The 18,111-nt window shown below is 60.6% G+C and overlaps 2 protein-coding genes across 2 annotated transcripts in view; both read left to right on the forward strand.

Moving 5' to 3' along the window:
- Nucleotides 1–1,718: 1,718 nt before the first annotated feature.
- On the forward strand, nucleotides 1,719–5,708 carry GPR78 (G protein-coupled receptor 78). Its single transcript, XM_021677674.1, is given in 4 exon segments — nucleotides 1,719–1,889; nucleotides 1,891–2,300; nucleotides 2,959–3,018; nucleotides 5,570–5,708. Coding segments are annotated over 4 exon segments (780 nt in total).
- A 4,194-nt stretch (nucleotides 5,709–9,902) lies between these two features.
- The window catches only part of CPZ (carboxypeptidase Z), a 29,007-nt gene continuing 20,798 nt past the window's right edge, over nucleotides 9,903–18,111 (forward strand). Inside the window, exons 1-3 of the mRNA XM_021677675.1 lie at nucleotides 9,903–9,993; nucleotides 15,257–15,289; nucleotides 16,678–17,052. Of these exons, the coding sequence (XP_021533350.1) occupies nucleotides 9,903–9,993; nucleotides 15,257–15,289; nucleotides 16,678–17,052 (499 nt within the window). The remainder of the gene's footprint in view (nucleotides 9,994–15,256; nucleotides 15,290–16,677; nucleotides 17,053–18,111) is intronic.

Below are 18,111 nucleotides of genomic sequence, written 5' to 3' on the forward strand. Positions count from 1 at the left end.
AGAAGGACCGAGTTTGATTCCCAGAGCCCCTGGTTTCTAGTTCTGTGACCTTGGAAGAGATACTTGACTTATCTGAGTTGCCCTGTCCCCAACTATAAAATGGAGTCATGATAAAGGCAGACATCTCTCTGACTACTCACTGTGTGCCGGGCACTGTTTGAAGCTCTCTATGTATATTTATTAGTTTAATCCTAATTGCAACCACGTGAGGCAGGTGCAATTGATAGTTATTAATATCCCTGTTACACATAGTAGAAAAGGAGACCCAAGAGGTGACTTGCCCAAGGCCACGTGGCTGGGGTGATGGGACCAGTGCAGGTTGTCTCCTCATTCCCCCAGCCACCTGCATTCTCTTCAGTCCTTTTAGCACTGGCACCAGGGAGACCCCCATGAAGGCGAGCCGCCTCCCCACTAGCCATCCTCTGTCCCCGGGAGAGGGCTAGGCTTGCAGGACCTCTGGGTGAGAGCAGGTGAGTGGGGCCGGGGAAAGATGGGGTGAGGGTCTGCCTTCTGGCTCCTTTTATGTAGGGGCAGCCAAAAAGAGAAAGTGCCAAAAAAAGCTTCCTGGAATCTGGCAGCTTCCAATTGCCCTCCCTCCATTCTTGTCCTGACAACTGTTCACTGAAGGGATTGGAAGATTCCTACAGGTTCAGGAGCCCGGGGGGCAGGAGAGGAGGAGAGAGGGACAGACCCCCTTTCCCAGGGGCTCCAAGAGCCACCTGGAGAGGCAGAGCTCAGCTCCAAAGGGAGTTCCATATTACACCAAGCAGGGAACCATGCCTCTTAGCCTCTCCCTCTTTCCTTCTCTCTTCCTCTTTGCTTTTCTCTCCCTTACCCCTTCTTCTTCCTTTCCTCTTTACTTTTCCTTCTTCATCTCCTTCCTTCCCTCATTTCTCCTCTCATTTCCACTTCTTGCTGCCCTTCTTGGTTCAACAAACATAGATCCACTCCCTGGCCCTGAGCTGGGGCTGGGAAGAGGACTGGCATCCAGGCGCCCCGATGCTTTCTTCCTCTAGCTCCCTCTGCCCATCCAGCACAGCTCCCTGCCCCTCAGTCTCCTGGTTCCCTGCTTCCACTCGCCCCCATACCGCTGGGTCACTCCAGTTTGGTGCCAGCGCAGGAGAGGGGGTGGTGCTCAGAAAGGGTCAACACAACCGGGGAGAAGCAGATAGCTTTTTAGCATCCGACGGCCTGTGACTCACCGCCAGGAGGCTCTGGAGTAGGAGGTGTGACCATTGTAAGGACCGTCCTGGTCTGGGGCAGAACGGCATGGAGCTCCTTCCAGCTGCTGCATGTGGAGGGAAGAAAAGACAAGGCGACTGCAGAGACCACCGTGACTCCAGCTCCCCTCACCCTCCCGCCTAGATTCAGCCGCGCCAGTGCCGCAAACGCCTTGGCGCGGGGCGCGGGGCCCGCGAGCGCGTTCAGCACCCTGGACAGCGCCGCAGGAGGTGACCCGTGCGGCCGCGTTGCGCTCCGCCCGCCCGCGACCGCTCCCAGTTCCGCAGCGCAGCGCGCTTGGCCAGCCACCGGGGACCCAGAGCTTGCCACCGCTTTCCGCGCGCCGCTCCGAGCCGTGACGTCGGCTCTGGCTCTCCGGGACTCCAAGAGCGCGCCCGTCCGCCGCGCCACTTTCCCCGCCTGCGGCCGGAGCGGAACCATGAGCGCGGGACGCTGCCGCCGCTGTTTCGCGGGGCGCATGGCCAGCCGCTAGCGCCATGGGCCCGGGAGAGGCGCTGCTGGCCGTGTCGCTGCTGTCCAGAGCGCTGGTGCTGCTCTGCGGCGCCTAGACAGCCGAGCCGCGCGCGCGCGCCTTGCGCGCTTTCCCGGTGAACCTGTCCCTGGGCTGCCCGCTGCCGGCGGCGCTAGACATGCCCTTCATGTTGCTCGGGCAAGCTGCGCGGGCGGCCGCCATCTGGGCCCAGCGTGTACCAGGCCGCAGGCTTCCTGGACACCTTCCTGGAGTCCAACTCTGTACTTAGCAGGGCGGCGCTGAATGCAGACCGGTGGCTGGTGGTGGGTTTCCCACTCCACCATGTTTGCCCGGATGGCCTAGGTGTGGGGACAGTCATTGGTCTTCAGCGCTCTCCTGCTCATGGCTCCTCTACAGGGGAGCCTACGGGTCCTGCTTGCTTCCCCTGCCGGCGCCCTGCCGAGCTCCACGCTGCTGGCTTTGCACTGCTCTTCCCTGTGCTCGGCCTCCCCTGGCTCAAGATGCTGTGGGTGGCCCAGAGCCATTGCCGGCACTTTGATGTCGACACCATGCAGGGGCTTGTGCTGCTCATGCACCTGCATCCCAGGTAGTCGGCCGCGAGTCCCCACCCAGCCCAGAAGGCTGCACCCACTCCTGCGCTCCCCACTGGCGGCTGGTTCCTGAGCCAGCCGCAGGCACCAGCACCTGCCCCAGGGGTTCCCTCGCTGTGTGGCTTCCCCTGCACGCAGCTCCCAGGTTTCTGCATCTGCTTGTTTGTACTCTCAGTGAGTCCACACACTGGAAGGGCCAGGTGCTTCTTAGTGTCTGCGTTTGCCTGTGGAGTATGTGCCCACAGTGAGCTTTTGCACAAGCTGTGAGGTCTGAGCCACAGGAGAACGGTGGCCCCCCCCCAACCGTGGGAAGAGTCCGTCACTCCTCTTCCCGGCAGGTGGTGTGGATCTGAACACTCCTTCCAGTTTCTGCCCTGCTCCCCCAGTGCCCTTGCCTGATCTGAGGTCTCAGGTCTTGGGGAGGGTCTGCCGGGTTCTGTCTGCTCCCGACTTGGCATGCATTTGCCCACGGAATCTCTAGCTGGTGTCCCTGCTACCCGTTGCCCCTCCTCCCAACTCCCCTCCCCCAATATCTGCCTCTGCCCCGCCCCCAGGAGCTCATCCCCACCCCTCACGTGCCCCGACTTGTGTCCTCTGTTCTGTCCCCCCAACGCTGCCTCAGTGAGCAGAAGCACCATGGCTGGTGGCTGCCAGGCAGATCGGCATCTTCATCGGGTCCTTCATCATCTGCTTAGCCACATACATTGTGACCAGGTGGGCCTGGCCCTCAGACCCCTGTCCTGGGAGCTGCTGAGATATGGGCTTGGCCTCAGCCAGGTAGGCAGGCAGGCCTCTGAGGTCTCCCTGCTGGGGACCTGGAGGGAAGTCCTTCCTCGACACCTGAGGCAGCTGGGGCCTCATCCCACCTCTTGTCAAAGGCCCTGGGACAGACGCAGCACCAGCCCCACACCCTTGCTATAAATGAGAAAGCTGTCCCTGTCCGGGGAGACAGGCTGGGCCAGGCAGGCACGGGGTCTGTCTGAGCTGGCATCTGACTCTTTCCAATCTTAGGAAGCCTTTAAAACCAGTTAGGTGGTCTGGGATCAACCCCGGCGTCAGACTCAGCATCCCCTGGGCATGGATTCGGGGATCCTGCGGCCAGTCCCGGCCAAGGCCACTGTCACACTCACCCAGAGCTCTTCCTCCCCTCCCTTTCCCTGGAGACCCTGGCCTGGAGCTGGTAGGAGACTGGGGGAGACCGCATGTAAGGGGCCCAGTGGCTGTCACGGTCACAGTCCTGTGGTGAGAGCAGCTGGCTCTGTATTCCTGACGCCGGGATTCCTGGGATTCTCATTCCGTGGCCAGGCCCCTGCTGGGGTCAGCCTCCCTGGGTGGTCCCCACATCCCATCTTGGGCCAAGGCAGAAGGACACCCTGAGGGAAGTGGCTCCTGGAAGGAGCTGATGGTTCTCAGTCTCTGGCCCAGGCTGCCTACCCAAGGGCCAGAGGGGGCACTGGGCAGGGTGCCAGACTCCTGGGTTTGTTCCAGCAAGCATCTCCTGGAGGCTCTAGGATGCACTGGGAGGTCGACTTGTCTGTTCAGGCTGTCTACCTCCTCGGGTCATTTGGTTTGTTAAGTGTGATAGGGAGGGCACCCATGGTTCCTACGGGTTGGGGGAGGCTTCTGGAGCATCTGTGCCAAATGAAGTGGGCTCTGTCCACCCTGTCAAGCTCCTTTGGAATCAATGCTCAGGATGTGAGTCACATGGCTCTTGGCCACCCACCTATCTGGCCCCGGGACAGGGTGGATTTCTCATGGATCACAGGCATCATCGTGCTTCTTCACACGAAACCTGGCCGGTGTCTCATGTTCTTAAACTTCATGTGTGCAGTCATGGACAGGGCCAACCGTGGCGTTGTCCCATGAACCAGCAATCTCATCTGGTATGGTGTCTGTATACACATGTGTGTACACAGATGTGAGTGTGTGTGTGTGTGTGTGTGTGCAGGGGTGGGTGCTGGAGTTTCAAGAGCTCCCTCATGTGACCCAGCTTCAGTATTTGCTTTTGAAATTGTAAATGAATAGCGAGGGAGCCTGGGTTACTCAACCACAGTATGTTGATCGCTAGCTTTTACTTTTATGTCATTTAGGTGTGCAAGGACCCGTGTGTGTATATGAGAGCGTGCATGTGCACACGCATGCACACACGTGTGTGGCAGGAGAGCAGAGCCTTAGTGCATACATCGGCAGCCCAGTTTCCACTGTGTGCACTCGGTGACACAGACTGCTCACGCTCTCTTCTCTGTGACGCATGTCACCAAACCCTTTGTGGGAACTGTGGATAAGATAAAATAGAGCCTCTTATGATTGTCATGAGTGCTCATGAGGCGGTGCATCTCCTTCGCTCACTCACCATTTGCTGAGCGCCTCCTGCGTGCTGGGCTTTGTGCTGGGTTCCAGGTGAGTCCTGCCTCGCTGGACTCTTCGTCCTGATGGCAGAAGATGCAGGTCAACAGGGGCAGGCAGGTGTCTCCAGTGAGGGAGGGGTATTGAAGGATTGAATTTGGGAGCAGCACCCTGGCTCTGTTCATCTGCACCCCCATCCCCACCCCAGACTGCACACTCCTGGAGGTGAGTGTGCTGCACACCTGGGACCTTAATCCACCCTGGCATGTGAATCAATAAAACCCCAGGGCGATACCCAAGAAACAGAAAGGGAAAATCACCGTGTCCCCAGCTCCTTTACCTTCTTCATCCACACCACCACTGCTGGGCTCAAGGTGACTCTGTGATATTTCTAAGCAGGTTAAATCCACCTTCAAGGTGTCCACAGAAGAATCTAACAATGCATCACAGTTCTGAAAACAATTCCCCAGAGAAGATCTCTAACATAGTTGTAGCAATTACAAAATGACCAGAACAAATGCACCACCTTGCAGGGGGAGAGAGACTCTTTCGGGAGGAACAGCACACCCCTCCGTATATGAATGCTTACGGGTTAAACCACCCGCCACATTAGAATCTCATCCACGCACGTGGCCATGAGGCTCTGATTTCGTTCCTGCTTCTGACGTGGGGGGTACCAGCCAGGCAGCTCTTTCCACACACTAACCCGGCTGTGCTGCTCCCAAGCTCAGTCCCCCGATGCCCTTCACTGGAGACACGAGCCTAAGGCTCGGAGAGCGTGCACAGAGCCACTCAGCTAGTAACGGCAAGGCTGTCGCCTGTACTCTCTGTGGTTCTAGAACCTCCCAAACCTCTAGGGCACGGGCGTGTACGTGGGCGTGGTCACTGCCGCTGAACCACCTGCTCAGCTCCCCGACAGGCTAGTGAAGTGTGTGTCCTTCGTCACTGTTAGCCCTCCCTGGGGCATCCTGAGCAAGTACCTGAGCTACGGCTGGGCCGTGGCCGACCCCTGCGTGGCCTTCCCCCAGGTCCTGGCCGGCATCCCAATCGGCTGCTGAGAGTAGGGGCTGCCCCCCATGGCAGCGACTCTGCTCAGCACTGCGGGGAGCCGAGAGAGGCTGGGGCTTCCCTCGGGCTGGCAGTGGGGTGGGGCATTCCCGGTTATGGTCACTAAATGGGCCCACGGGGCAGTGTCCGGGACCCGTGTGCACATCTGTTATAATTCACGGTTCAAAACCAGAATGGCGCGCAGCGTGTTGTAAGCCCTCTGTAAGGGTGTGTTGTGTGAGGGGTGAATGGACACAGTTCCCTCTCCATTGCTGTTTGCTCGCCTCTTCGGGCTCCAGCCGTCCCCTGCGGAACTGGGGCTGGGCTGCAGGATGGGGGCCCAGCACGTGGTAGGATGGACTCTCGGGGAAGGCCTCGCCCTTGGGTGGCTACAGAGCCCGCAGTGCTGGTCCCCCAGCCGAGGTCCTGAGTCCCTTCCTTGTAGATACACAAACACAGAGCTCCTTGGGGCCATCAGGGCATCAGGGACAGTTTACAGCCTGCTGGAGCCAGCTGGACAGGTTCTTCCCAACCCCTGCGGTGTCATTTGGTGGCTTTGGGCTGATTCTCCAATGTCTCCCCGCAAGCAGGATATATTTAAGTGCTTATAAATTGTAAACCGCAATTCAAAGAAAACAAATTATTTTTAGGAATGATAATAACTAGATCTGCGGTCGGGAAGAAGTTAAAAACAACAGAAAAACCACCCAGGCAGTTCGAGGAAAGCCACGTTCCAGCTTTGGGCTGGCCATTCTAGGTGTGAGGGGGTTCACAGGCAGCACGTGGCCCTAGAGCCTGGGGTCCCATGGGCACCCCCAGTGCTTGCAAAGGAAGTTTCGTCTCTATTGTCTTGCATGAAACTCAGAGCCAGGCTGTGAACTCGCAGGCTAAACCCTCTCTCCTTCCTGGGAACTTTTCTTGGGGCGAGAAGAAGCCTTACATCCATGCGAGGAAATATGTGTATCTTGTCCCCTGGAAAATGCCACAGCTAGGAAGAGACAACACGCATCGCAGGCGGTAACCGCTTCTCTCCTGTTTTGCCTTCCCTGAAGCCACCAGGGGATTTTCTAGAAGACCACTCAAGGCACAGGTGCCTCCCGGGTGAAGGCCACTAGTTGTGTCCATGCTGGGCATTCTAGAACATTCTCTCACTCGCTATGTTATCTTTCACCTTGGGTTTGTGGTCTTTTTTATTTTGAAAGATCCTTTTCATGTGCACTTAAATGTATTGCAAATGGTGTCATGTCCCAAGCGCTGTGAGAATCAATAAACATTTTATTCAAAGGTCTCTTGTTTCTCTGCAAAAGAGAAGGTGCTGCCTTTGCATCAGCCCGAAGCCAGCTACCGGGGAAGTGGGTCCCTGCTGGGCTTCCGAGAAGAGTGGGACTAGACTTGCCCCGTCGGGGCTCAGTCCTGCAAACTTTGTGCTTTCCCAGGGCACGCAGCACAGCACACGCTCTGCCGGGGGGCGGGGGGGGGGGCCCCTAGCTCCCATCTGGTTCCCAGAGGGCCTGAGACCCCACAGGGCAGGAACCACTCCCCACTGCGCAGGGCTGGCCACTCCAGGCCGGGCTGGGGCTTCGTGATGAGACTGTCTCCCCAGCTCCCAGCAGGGGCAGCACCGAGCTGGTTCCGGAGAGCTCTCTGGATGAGTTAGACCCGCTAAGTTCAGGGAGGCGAGGCCTGTCCCAGAGGAAGCTTGGGGAGGGGTGGGGTCTGGGTGCTGCGCCCCAGAGCCTTGACCCTCCAGCTGGGCACCAAAGGAGGGGTGGACTTCCCCCATCATCGTGAGCCCTGAGATGGGCAACAGCATCTTCTCAGTGGAGGGCCCCAGGCTCACTGAAGTAAGCCACTGGCTCAGGATGAGCCACCTGGTGAAGCGACCCATACGGGATGGCAGAGTCTGTTCTCTCCGTGACACCACGAGGCTTCTCCCCCAGCGGCTTGTCCTGTCCCTCCACTGCCCGCCCGAGCATCCGAGCTCTTGCAGGCTCAGGCTCTGGCTGCATCCTGCTGGCTCACCTTGTCCCATCCTGATGGTTCAGGTCTGGCCACATGCTGCCCCGCCCCTCTTGGCCAATTATCCCATGGGCGGCTGGGCAGAGCAGGGAAGGGGGAGGACTTACACAGCTCTTGGCCCTGGGAAAGGGTTAACCTGCCTGGACTTGCCCCTGCCAAAACACTTGGTGGGGTGTCCTCATCCTCTCTTGGACAAGAAGACTTGGGTTAGAGACAGTTCCTTCCAACTTAATTGGGGAGGAAAGAGGTAGGTCCCAGAGCAAATTACCAAATTCTACCCACTGGGTCCTTAAAAATAGCAATAGCTAACATGACCCTTTCTCTTTCCCAAGTCTTAGATGCCACTGGTTTGAAACAGTATCATTATTCCATATACCACTCAGACAAAAAAACAAACCCACAATGAAGGCTGTAATAGGAGATGCCCACACAAATCTGGCCATGTATGGGCTGCAGGCTCAGTGTCCGTGAGAACCTAACCTGCCTGCGAGAGGGGACAGCAAGGAGACTCACATGTTTCCCCTGGCACACGGGGTGGAGGGTGAAAACCTCCCCGAGAATGTGCACCCATCAGCTGGCACTCAGGAAGGGTGGGGTCTGAATTCGCCCTCCCAGCTTGGAGCGGAGACCCCAGACAGGAAAGTCAAAGGAAAGTGCCCGGGCTGGAGCAAGCCCAGAGACTTCTGGAAGGACTAGCTGCGGTCTGGGTGGACAGAGGGCGGCATGGGACATCGGATGCCGGAAAGGGCAACTAGAGTCAATGGGCTGGAGTAAGCGACTCGTTCTCGGGGCCAGGAATGGATTGAGGCCCTTGTCCGATGTTTACCCCACTGCAGACACTGTCACGATAATCCCAGACCCCAGGCTAAGGGGCTTGTCCAAAGTCTTAGGGCGGAGTGGCATCTGGCTGTAGGGTCGGTCCTCCCCACCACCCAGGACAGTTGGTAAAGGAGTCCCATAAAGGCACATGGATGCTAAAGACCATCTGGGTGGATGGCCTAGCAGGGGAGGGACTGGCCCAGGTGACTGCTGGGATGTGGACCCAGGTGCCTAGCTGGCATTGTCCCCAGGGCGCAGGGCGCGAGCACACCAGGGGCTGGACTGCAGCTGTGGGCTGCAGATGTGTGCACATCTGGACGGCAAAGTCAGCACCTGCTGAGCTCCATGAAGGGGGTGCTTCAAAGGCGTTGGCTAAATCCCAAAACAGTCCTGGTCCTGGGAAGAGAGAGAGGCTCTGGGCAGACAGTGAGCGGGGGGCTCTGGGGCCACACTTCCCTCACCTTGGGACCAGGGTCCTGGGCTTCCCTCCTCCCAGGCCCCTCGAATTCCTGCCCAGATAGATGGCTGTGGGCGATGCAGGCAGGGGCTGGGGAGAGCGGGAAGGAGTTCTCCCACACCCCCAGCAGTCAGGTCATGGAGGCGGGGCTGTCTGCACTGGACTGCCCGCCCCTGCCCCCACATTGCCTTTGCCCCCTCATCTAGAGAAGAGGGGGGCTCACCCCTGCGATTTTTTATGTCACCGCTGGGTTGGTCTGTTGCCCCCTTTGATGAGCTGAGTGCCGGCCTGCCACATTTCACTGAGGACCCTGGCGCCAGGCTCCCTGCCCGGATCTGCGGGAGCAACCAGGAGGGGGCTTCTCCTCAGGGCGCAGAGGGAGACCCTGCTCAGGGGTGAGGAGCCACCAAGGACATCCAGAGCCGCCTGCCCTTCCTGGTACCTAAACATCCCCCACAGACAATTCTCCTACACCCACGCCCTGGCTCCGTGGGGGGAATGGGGTCACTCTCTCCTCCCTCCTGGGACAGAGGAGTGACTTGGCCCCGTTCACTGCCCGCTGGGGTGAGCACGAGGGCCAGGGCCCACCTGGACCCCAGACCCTCCCTGTCCAGAAAGAGGGGTTTTTAGGCAGGATCAGCAGGGGCCTTGGAGGTCAGCTCCCAGGGCCCTTGGTGCCAGAAGGGAGCCGAGCCCCAGTGGGGGCGCCGGGCCCTGGGGGCGGGCCCTGGGCCGGAAGCGGGCAGCTGGGCTCGGTCCCTCCCGCCGCACCCCTCCGCGCTGAGTCTGGGCTGCGCTGTAACCCGACTCCGCGCTCACGCTCTTGGGGGGCGGGAGCCCAGCGGCCTTCGCCCCGCGGCCCGAGTGCTGAGTGCCACATCACTGCGCCGCCGCCCGCCCGCCGCCCACCATGCGGCCCCCGCCGCCGCCCTTGCTGCTGCTCGCCGCGCTGGCCGCCGCCGCCGCCCGGCCGGGGTGCCCGCTCGCCCGGGGACCCGCCGGTAAGGCCCACCACCGCGCGCCCCGTGCCGGGAACTGGCCCCCTCCCCCGCCCCCCAGCGACCCCTGGCCCCGGAGCACGTCCCCAAGCGCGCGCCAGTGACCTTGGAACTCGTGGTCCGCTAGGAGGGGGGCACTGGGCTCTCGGGGTACAGGGAGGCTGGACCCAGGGCGGAGCGCAGCAGGTAGCTGGGCAGCAGAGGGGCACCGTGCCCTGCCCAGGGGAGTCCTCCTCGGGGCAGGGCACAGCGGGGGGGGGGGGGGGCGCCCTGCCGGTGGGGTCCGAGGGAGCAGGTGCCAGGACTTCACAGGGGACAGGCCGTCCGGGGTCCCTGTTCCTCCCAGGAAGGGGGCAGCCTGTGGGCGGCAGCAAACGCTTGACCCCTCCCTGCCACCTCAGGCCAGTGATGTGGACAGCAGTATCTCCAGCAATGGGCTCTGAGGGCCTGGGAGGGGCACGTCCCCCGGGAGGGGGCGGGGTCGCCTGGGGAGGGAGTGGGTGTGCCTGGAGGGCTGTGGGACAGGGGGAAGGGGTGCGTCTGCCTGTGTGATCTCACCTGCGAGTGTGGGGTGAGGGGTGGAGGCAGGGACCTGGGGTCCTGGGCTCTTGCCCCTCCTGGAGCGGGCTTCAGTTTCCCCTCATATTCAGAGTTGGAGGTGCATCTAGTCCCCTGTCCTCAGGGTCCTTATCAGCGGCAGACATCTCTGTCCCCTTGGGCACAGGAGTCTGGGCATCTCTCGAGGGCCAGGGTTTGTGGATACCCGAGAAGGTGCTGGCACAGCCAAGTCCATGTGCCAGGAACAAAATGCCCCTCTCAGATGTGCCAATGCCAATCTTTCCTTTTCTTCCCTCTCCATCTGGGTTTTCGCCACCCCCCTCTGGCCCTCGCCCTCACCCCTTTCCTCCTCTCCATTGCTGCAGAAAGGCCCAGGCACAGTGTTTGCATGTGTGTGTGTGCAAACGTGTGCACAGGTGTGCAGGCAGGATGTGGATAGGACTTGCACTGTGCCGTGGTTGGACTGTCCCCTGGACCTCTGAGACCCCAGGAAATGTCTAGAATCATAGGCTTGTCGGGGACCATGGCCCCCTCCTCCAAGAAGTCCTCCCTGACCTGTCCTTTTCCCAGGGAGAAGTGCAGCCCCCTCCTCTGGATGCCGGCACAGACCACTCCTTCCTCACTTTGAGGAATGGGGGGAGGTGGTGGGGGAGCTCTGGCTGAAGCCCTGAGGCGGCACCTGTGACTGTTTCCAGGAGAAATCCTTGCTCCAGTCCGATCTTCACTCTGGACAGAGGACCATGTGTGCAGTCCTTGGAAGCCGAATGGCTTTTCCAGAAGGCAGGCTGGCGCGGGGCAGGGACCGGGCAGTTTGCGTCCAGGCTGCTCTACCTGATGCCTGTATCCGTGTCCCCACTGTACCCGTCCTGGAGCCTCAGAGCAAGCCTGGGCCCTCCCCTCCGCCCTTGTCCCTTGTCTTATTCCGGGCCTCCACGGGGAGCCTGTGGGCTGAGGCAGTGTTCATGCTCCGAGGGGCCAGGCGGGTCTGGGTTCAAATCCTGAGTCCCCTTCTCTGCTGTGTAGCCTTGGGCAGATGGCCCAACCTCTCTGGCCTCATTCAGGTTTCTTGTCTGTTAGAAGAGTCCTTGGCCAGAACCAACAACCTAACCTCCGCTGAAGAGGGAGGGAGGGAGGGAGCGGGGGAGCCAGCCAGCCCCAGGTCAGCCTGGGTCCCTCGCTGAAGACGTGCTGACACCTTGTGGTCACTTAGTGGAACGGGCACGTGCGGGCTGCCAAGGAGCAGCCTTGGATGGGCGCCGTCTACACCCAAGGACGCCTGCCCCGTGATAATTTTGCATTTTCTAGTGGGCACACTAAAGAGGACGTGAGACGCAGGTGACATTCACCTGAACAACCAATTTTATTTAAGCCAATATCTTGTTTCAGCGTGTTGTCATCCATCTAAAAACTACGAATGAGGTATTTTACGTTCTTTTTTTTACACCAAGCCTGAGATTTGGTGAGGATGTTGCCTGTGCAGCAGGTGTGGGCAGGGACTCGCCGCTTCGAGTGCTCAGTGCGGCCAGAGCGGCCCGCTCCTCCCTTGACCCCACCCCAGCCCTGAGCTCCCCGAAGGCGCACACTGGGGCTGGCCTCTCGTCATGGGTGGAATTGTGTCCCCAGAAAGAAATGTTGGAGTCCCCACACCTGTGGCTGTGACTTTACTGGGAAGGGGGCTTCGCAGGCAGTCAGAGCATGAGGGAGCCACACCGGCTGGGGGCCGCCCTAAATCCAGCGACGGGTGTGCTTAGGAGAGGAACAAATTGGGACACAGACCCACCAGGAAGGGCAGGTGACGGTGGGGGTGCAGCCACAGGCTCAGGGTTGTCGGGAGCCCAGAGGCTGGGAGAGGCGGGGAGGACCCTCCCCCAGGTCCCGCGGAAGGGTCCGGCCTGCCAGCCCCTGATTCCAGCGGTGCGGGACGTTCGGCGTCTGTCTACCAGCTTGCGGAGCTTTGTCATAGCGGCCCCAGGAAGCACGGCTCCCACCTGGCTGGCTCCCGCACCCACGCCGGCAGGTGCCGCCCACACGTCCCGCCCACAAGCATGGGGGTCACGATGGGCAGCCCTCCTTCTGCCCATGTGACCCAACTACCATCCGTGGAGCCCTTACTGGGCCCCCCCACACGATGGGCTCTGTTGTCACCCCTTTGCACAAAAGAGGAAACTGAGGCCCGAATTTCAGTCTCTTCCTCTGCAGATCGAAGCCCCTCAAAACCAGGAGGGATCCCTTCACATCCACTCAAAATCCAGCCCCCTCGTGTGGCACCTGGTAACTTTGTGGGGGCAAATGTGGGGGTCGCTGGTCCACTCCCAGTTTCCTCGCTGCGTGTTTTTCTGAGGCCGCGGGGGTCCTTCCGCTCCCTGTGCGTGCCAAGAGTCTGAACAAGTCTGCAGACTCGCCCACTGCCGCTCGGCGCAGGCACACGGCGGGTGCGGGTGCACTCCGGGCACACAGATGCAGGCGTGGGCAGAGGAGCCAGGGGCCCTTGAGGGTCCGTGAGGCCTCGGGCTCCTGAGCGGACCTTCTGAGTCACGGCATCTGCCCCTGGGCGAGCTCACACGGGCAGGGAGTCGGCCGGGCGCGCATCCCGGGGTACAGCAGTCAGCGTCGTGCACAGGACCCTGCACGGATCTGATGCTTTTACCCGTTCTCCTGGCGTTAACTCGGTGCCTTTAGCTACAGAGACAGCCAGATAACCGCACACTGTCCCAAGCAGGGTCCTGGGTCGGTTTCCTCTTCTTTCCTTTTTTCCCTCAAGTATTGGTTCAGCCCGTCACGCCTCTCATTCTGCAGACGGCTGTGGGCACGGGTCAGGGAACACGTTAGACCACGAAGACTTTGGAGTGTCGGGTGGGTGCCCAGAAATGCCCTCCCCTGCCTGCTGAGGGGAGCAGGTGGTTTTTGCTGCTCGGGGTCCTCGAGCTCGCTCACCACCAGTGCACTCTTCCCAGCACGCGAAGTGGGCACGGTGGGCACCCTGCAGCCCTCTGCTGCATTAGAGCCAGCAAAATTTAGGAAAATTATTTAGGAAAATTACTTAAGGATAATTATTCTCTCGCCTGTTGCTTTTCCCAAGTGGTGCCAGCCACTTAGGACAGCCTGGAACCCTTGGCTCATTGTCTTAGGGGTGTTATAAAACAGGAGCGGTAACGGAGCTATTATTTAGGGGCCATCCACCCCGAGCCACGTCCTGTGCTGGGCACTGAATGTGGGTCGTCCCACCGAACCTTCATGTTATTCACACCACGTGATTATAGTAAACCCCACATGCAATGGGGAAAACAGAGTTCCCCTGCCGTGACCAAGGGCTGTCTAGGTCCAGTGCTGGGCATCTTCCCTGGCTCGCACTGGGCTCCCTCACCGTATTATTCGGACGAGGAGGGAGAGCGAGTCCCAGGGCAGCAGCCTGTTCCTGCAGAGTGTCTGCACACAGCCAAGCAAGCATTCACCTGGATCTCTCGGTCGCCAGTTTTGAGAGTGGAAACCAGGCGGCGAGGGGGTGCCTTGTAGTCCCCATCTCATGAGGGCGCTGGGAGCCGGTCTGCTGCGGGACTGGGGGCTGTGGTTGCCTCATCTGCAGAGGGCAAACCATGTGCAGAGGGTCCTGGAAGGGGGAGCTGCCTGGCCAGCCCTGCAGGACCAGAGCCCACTCCCACTCTGGGGGCTCCTGTTTGTTTGCTCAGGAAAGTTCTCACAGCGCCCAGATCTCATGGTGCATCGCCAGAAGCTCCCTCCCTTGGGGCTCGTGGGTCAGGTCTGGGTTTTGTGTGAGGTGACTGGATTAGAACACAGGCTTTTCCCTCTGTTTCAGCCTTCTTCTGGGCTCCCCCCTGCACCCCCTTCCCCCTTGTTTCCCACTCTTTCTGCCACCCCGCCTGCCTGTCCTCCCAGGACTCCTGCTGGGGCCAAGGCTCTAAACCTCATGCTGGTTTCCGTCCCTCTGAGTCAGCTCCTCCTTCTTGGAGCTCCAGAGCGCCCGGACCTTCTGAAAGGTAACTTGCCGGGTGGCACTGAGTAAGGCTGGTTTTACTGGCTTTTCCCAGGGCTCTCACTGTTGGGTCTACCTGCGTGGGCCTCGAGGAGGGCCCTGGGAGCCTGTGGTTGCAAGGATAGTTTTGCATGTTGGTCCTCTTCTCCCCGATTCAGGAGATGGTGGAACGCAACTCTTGCAGAGTATTCTGGAAGGGGTGGGGGGAGCCGGGGCCCATCCGACTCTCCAGGGACTTTGAATAACGTGGGGTCAGAGTTACTGGTGGGGATAGAGCCGTTAGGCTCGTTAAATATTGGGGAATTTTGCCAGAACTAGTTCAACTGCTAGAAGCTTGGAAAGGCCCCTGCATGGGTGTTTACACCACGGTGATTGGCAAACACGGCGGGGCGGCCCCAGACTCTGGAGCCGGATGGATGCAGAGCATCGACCCCGCGCTCTGGCTGTCATTCCTTAGGCGAGTCATGGCACCTCTCCGGGAGCCAGGCTCCTCCCCTGCGGAGCGGGGAGAAGGCTTCCATCAACACCGGAGGGTTGGGGTGCAGCTCCCTGAGACAGAGCTGGTGGGGTGTTAGCCCAGGGCCGGGTGCGTGGCCAGCACTCGGGAGGTGCTGAGCTGCCCTTGGAAGCAGCCACGCACCACAGTTAGTGTGCGTTCCCTGGACGATGGGATGACCGCGGTCCACACCCCTAACAGCACTGTCCTTTCTCTTCCAGGTGAATGCCACGGGCCATGGGCTGCACACAGTGGTACGATGCATGGACTTCTCTCACGTTTGCTTTGTGGGAGTGATGCGGTCCCTCCGCGCCGTCGAGCTCTTTAGAGAGCTGAACCCACAGCTCCCAAGGGGTGATTAGTAACAAGGCCCAATACTCAAATCCAAACCCCTTCTTAAACAGCAGGAAATTAGACAAAACAAAAGAGGAAGGACCCTCTATTTGTGCAGCCTGGGCTTCCCACCCTGGCTCTGTCCCAGGCTCCCCCAGAAATGCTCCTTCCAAGCATCTCTGCTCCCCTCGTCCCCATGACTGGTTGGGGTCCGACGTGGCCGCGTGTACACGGCATGTCCGCTCTTTATCCTGTGAGCTCCCTGAGTTTCGGCTGCATGCGGGCACCTGCCAGGCAAGCCCCTTCCCCTCTGTAACATGAGGCAGGGAAAGCTGATCCCGGGATGAGCTTGAAGATTAGGTGGGCTCTGACAGGTCTGATGAGCTCAGAAGCAGGTACTTCTTCTCAAGTCCCCTCCTGCCAGATTTGGGCATCTGGTGTGTTCTAAGTGGAGGGACTAGACTTTTTTGAAAAGCAGGGAATATTCTCTCAATGCAAAAGCCAACGACACATATAAAATATTTTGAGCAGAGAAATGCTGAGCAGAAATCACCCTGTCCTTTTAAACTTTGAAAAGTGGCAACATCTTGTCACTTGTACCATGAGGGAGTTGCACCTGAGGGCACAGAGAGGGGCAGCTTGGGGATGACCGTATACTTAGCTCCGGGCCGGAGAGGCCTGTGGGGCAGGCAGGGGCCCCCCGCCACACTGGGTTGGAGAGGTAGGAGTTAACGATCACACCAGAAAATGCCCAGTGACAGTAAAGTCCCTGGACCCAGGACACCCACCCTTGTGAGATGCAGAGCTGGGTCAGGCCGGGCTGAGCCATGGCTGTCTTCACCAGCCCTGTCCTCAACGCCCTGAGCCTGAGCTAAGCACTCCGCCATCTGCCACTTTCCTGGAGACACGAGGCATTCCCAGCCGGTGCATCTTTGGGGACTCGTTTACCTCGGGGCTGTGAGTTTGGGAGGGTCCGCACCTGCTTCTGCAAAACCAGGGTCTGCTGGCTTCCTTCACGTCCCCTGATGGGGCAGCCCCTCGGCGAGGCTGGCTTTCCCACGCCCGTTTTGCAGCTGTTGCAGTGGGGGCCCAGAGCGGCCTGCCCCGGCTCACTCCCCAGGCCGTAGTGGAGCCTCGTTAGTCTCGGGAGCCTTGTCTGGTCCCCCGCGGGCTCTGGCTTCCTCCCGGGAGCCCTGGTCGGGGCCCCATCCCTCTGGGCCCTGGCCCCATGGGGCTCTGCCGGGGCAGGACGGATGACCGTGTGGGTCCCGGAGGCAGCGAGTGACCCGGTGACCCCACCTGCCCCCAGCTACGTGTGTGGACATGCAGCTCCGGACCTGCAGTGACGTGGCCTACAACCAGACGACCTTCCCCACCCTGCTGGAGCACCGGTCCCGGGAGGCGGTGGAGTCCAGCTCCGAGTACATCCTGCTGAGCGTCCTGCACCACCTGCTGGAGGGCCAGTGCAACCCCGACCTGCGGCTGCTGGGCTGCGCCGTGCTGGCCCCCCGCTGCGAGGGCGGCCGGGTGCGCAGGCCCTGCAGGCACGTGTGCGAGGGGCTGCGGACGGCCTGCCGGCCCGCCTTCGACGCCATCGACATGGCCTGGCCCTACTTCCTCGACTGCGGCCGCTACTTCGCGAGCGTGGAGGAGGGCTGCCACGACCCCCTGGAGAAGCTGCGAGGTGCGTGGGGCCCTGGGGCCGCACTGGTGCCCGGATGTTCGGAGAGGACCGCCAAGTCACGGTGGGCAAACGTGCCCCCGTATGGAGGCCTCCGGCGCCGGTGCCTGGGCCAGCCGCGACTTTACTTAACTGCAGAGGGCCACGCGTGGCCGGTGTGGGCCGCCCTGGGCAGGGCAGGACCGCACGGTCCCCGCGTGGCCCGCACTCACGTCACGCCGCTCATGGTCCGGTCCCCGTGATCTGGCGCTGGCACCCCCCACGGATGGGAGCTGTTAGAGGACAGGGCGGACGCTCTGGGAGGGCAAGCGGCAGCAGGAATGCCAGTGTCTGCCTGGCAGAGTCAGGCCACCGAGCGGTCTGTGCGGTCAGCAAACAGCCGCTGAGCGCCTGCTGTGTGCATGGCTCCGTGCTGGGGCCCTGAGGGCAGCGGAGCTCTGGGACCTGTATGCGCTGGCCTCCCGGCTCGGGGCTGGTCTGGAGCTGGCGCTGGGCCGGCCCGAGGACTCTGCCACCCACAGGCCAGTGTGCAGGTGCTGCGGGCCCCTGGGCGGCGCTCTGCCAGCAGATAGGAGCTGGGTGCGTGCAGAGGCAGGAGCCTGGGCCGCGGGCGCACCGGGAGAGGGCAGGGGTGCAGAGGAAGAGAACCAGACGTCCCGTGGGGCCGAGCCCACCTGCCCTGGGAAAGCCCTAGGAGGTGGCCCGAGAGAGATTATTTTGGGCAATTCCGCCACCAAATTGCTGGTTCCGTCTGCTTTCTTCCTCCCTCAAAACCGTTTTGAGCAGAAAGAAAACCACAGGGCAAGTGAGAGGCTCAGGGAGAAGGATTAACTGTTCACGAGCCTGCGGGAGCTGTGCCTTCTGTCTGAGACCGGAGAGGGGCGGGTGCCTGTGTCCTAGTTGGAGGGACGGCGCCAGGCCTGGAAGATCAGGGTTTGTCCGAAGGAGACCTTTAGGGTACGGGCTTCCCTCTCTCCTCTCCCCTCCTCTCCCTCCACCCTCCCTTCCCCTCCCTCTCCCTTCTCCTCCACTACCTCCCACTGTCTCTCCCCTCCTTCCCCC

The sequence above is a fragment of the Neomonachus schauinslandi genome, chromosome 2 (genome assembly GCF_002201575.2).
Source record: "Neomonachus schauinslandi chromosome 2, ASM220157v2, whole genome shotgun sequence".
Lineage (NCBI taxonomy): Eukaryota > Metazoa > Chordata > Mammalia > Carnivora > Phocidae > Neomonachus > Neomonachus schauinslandi.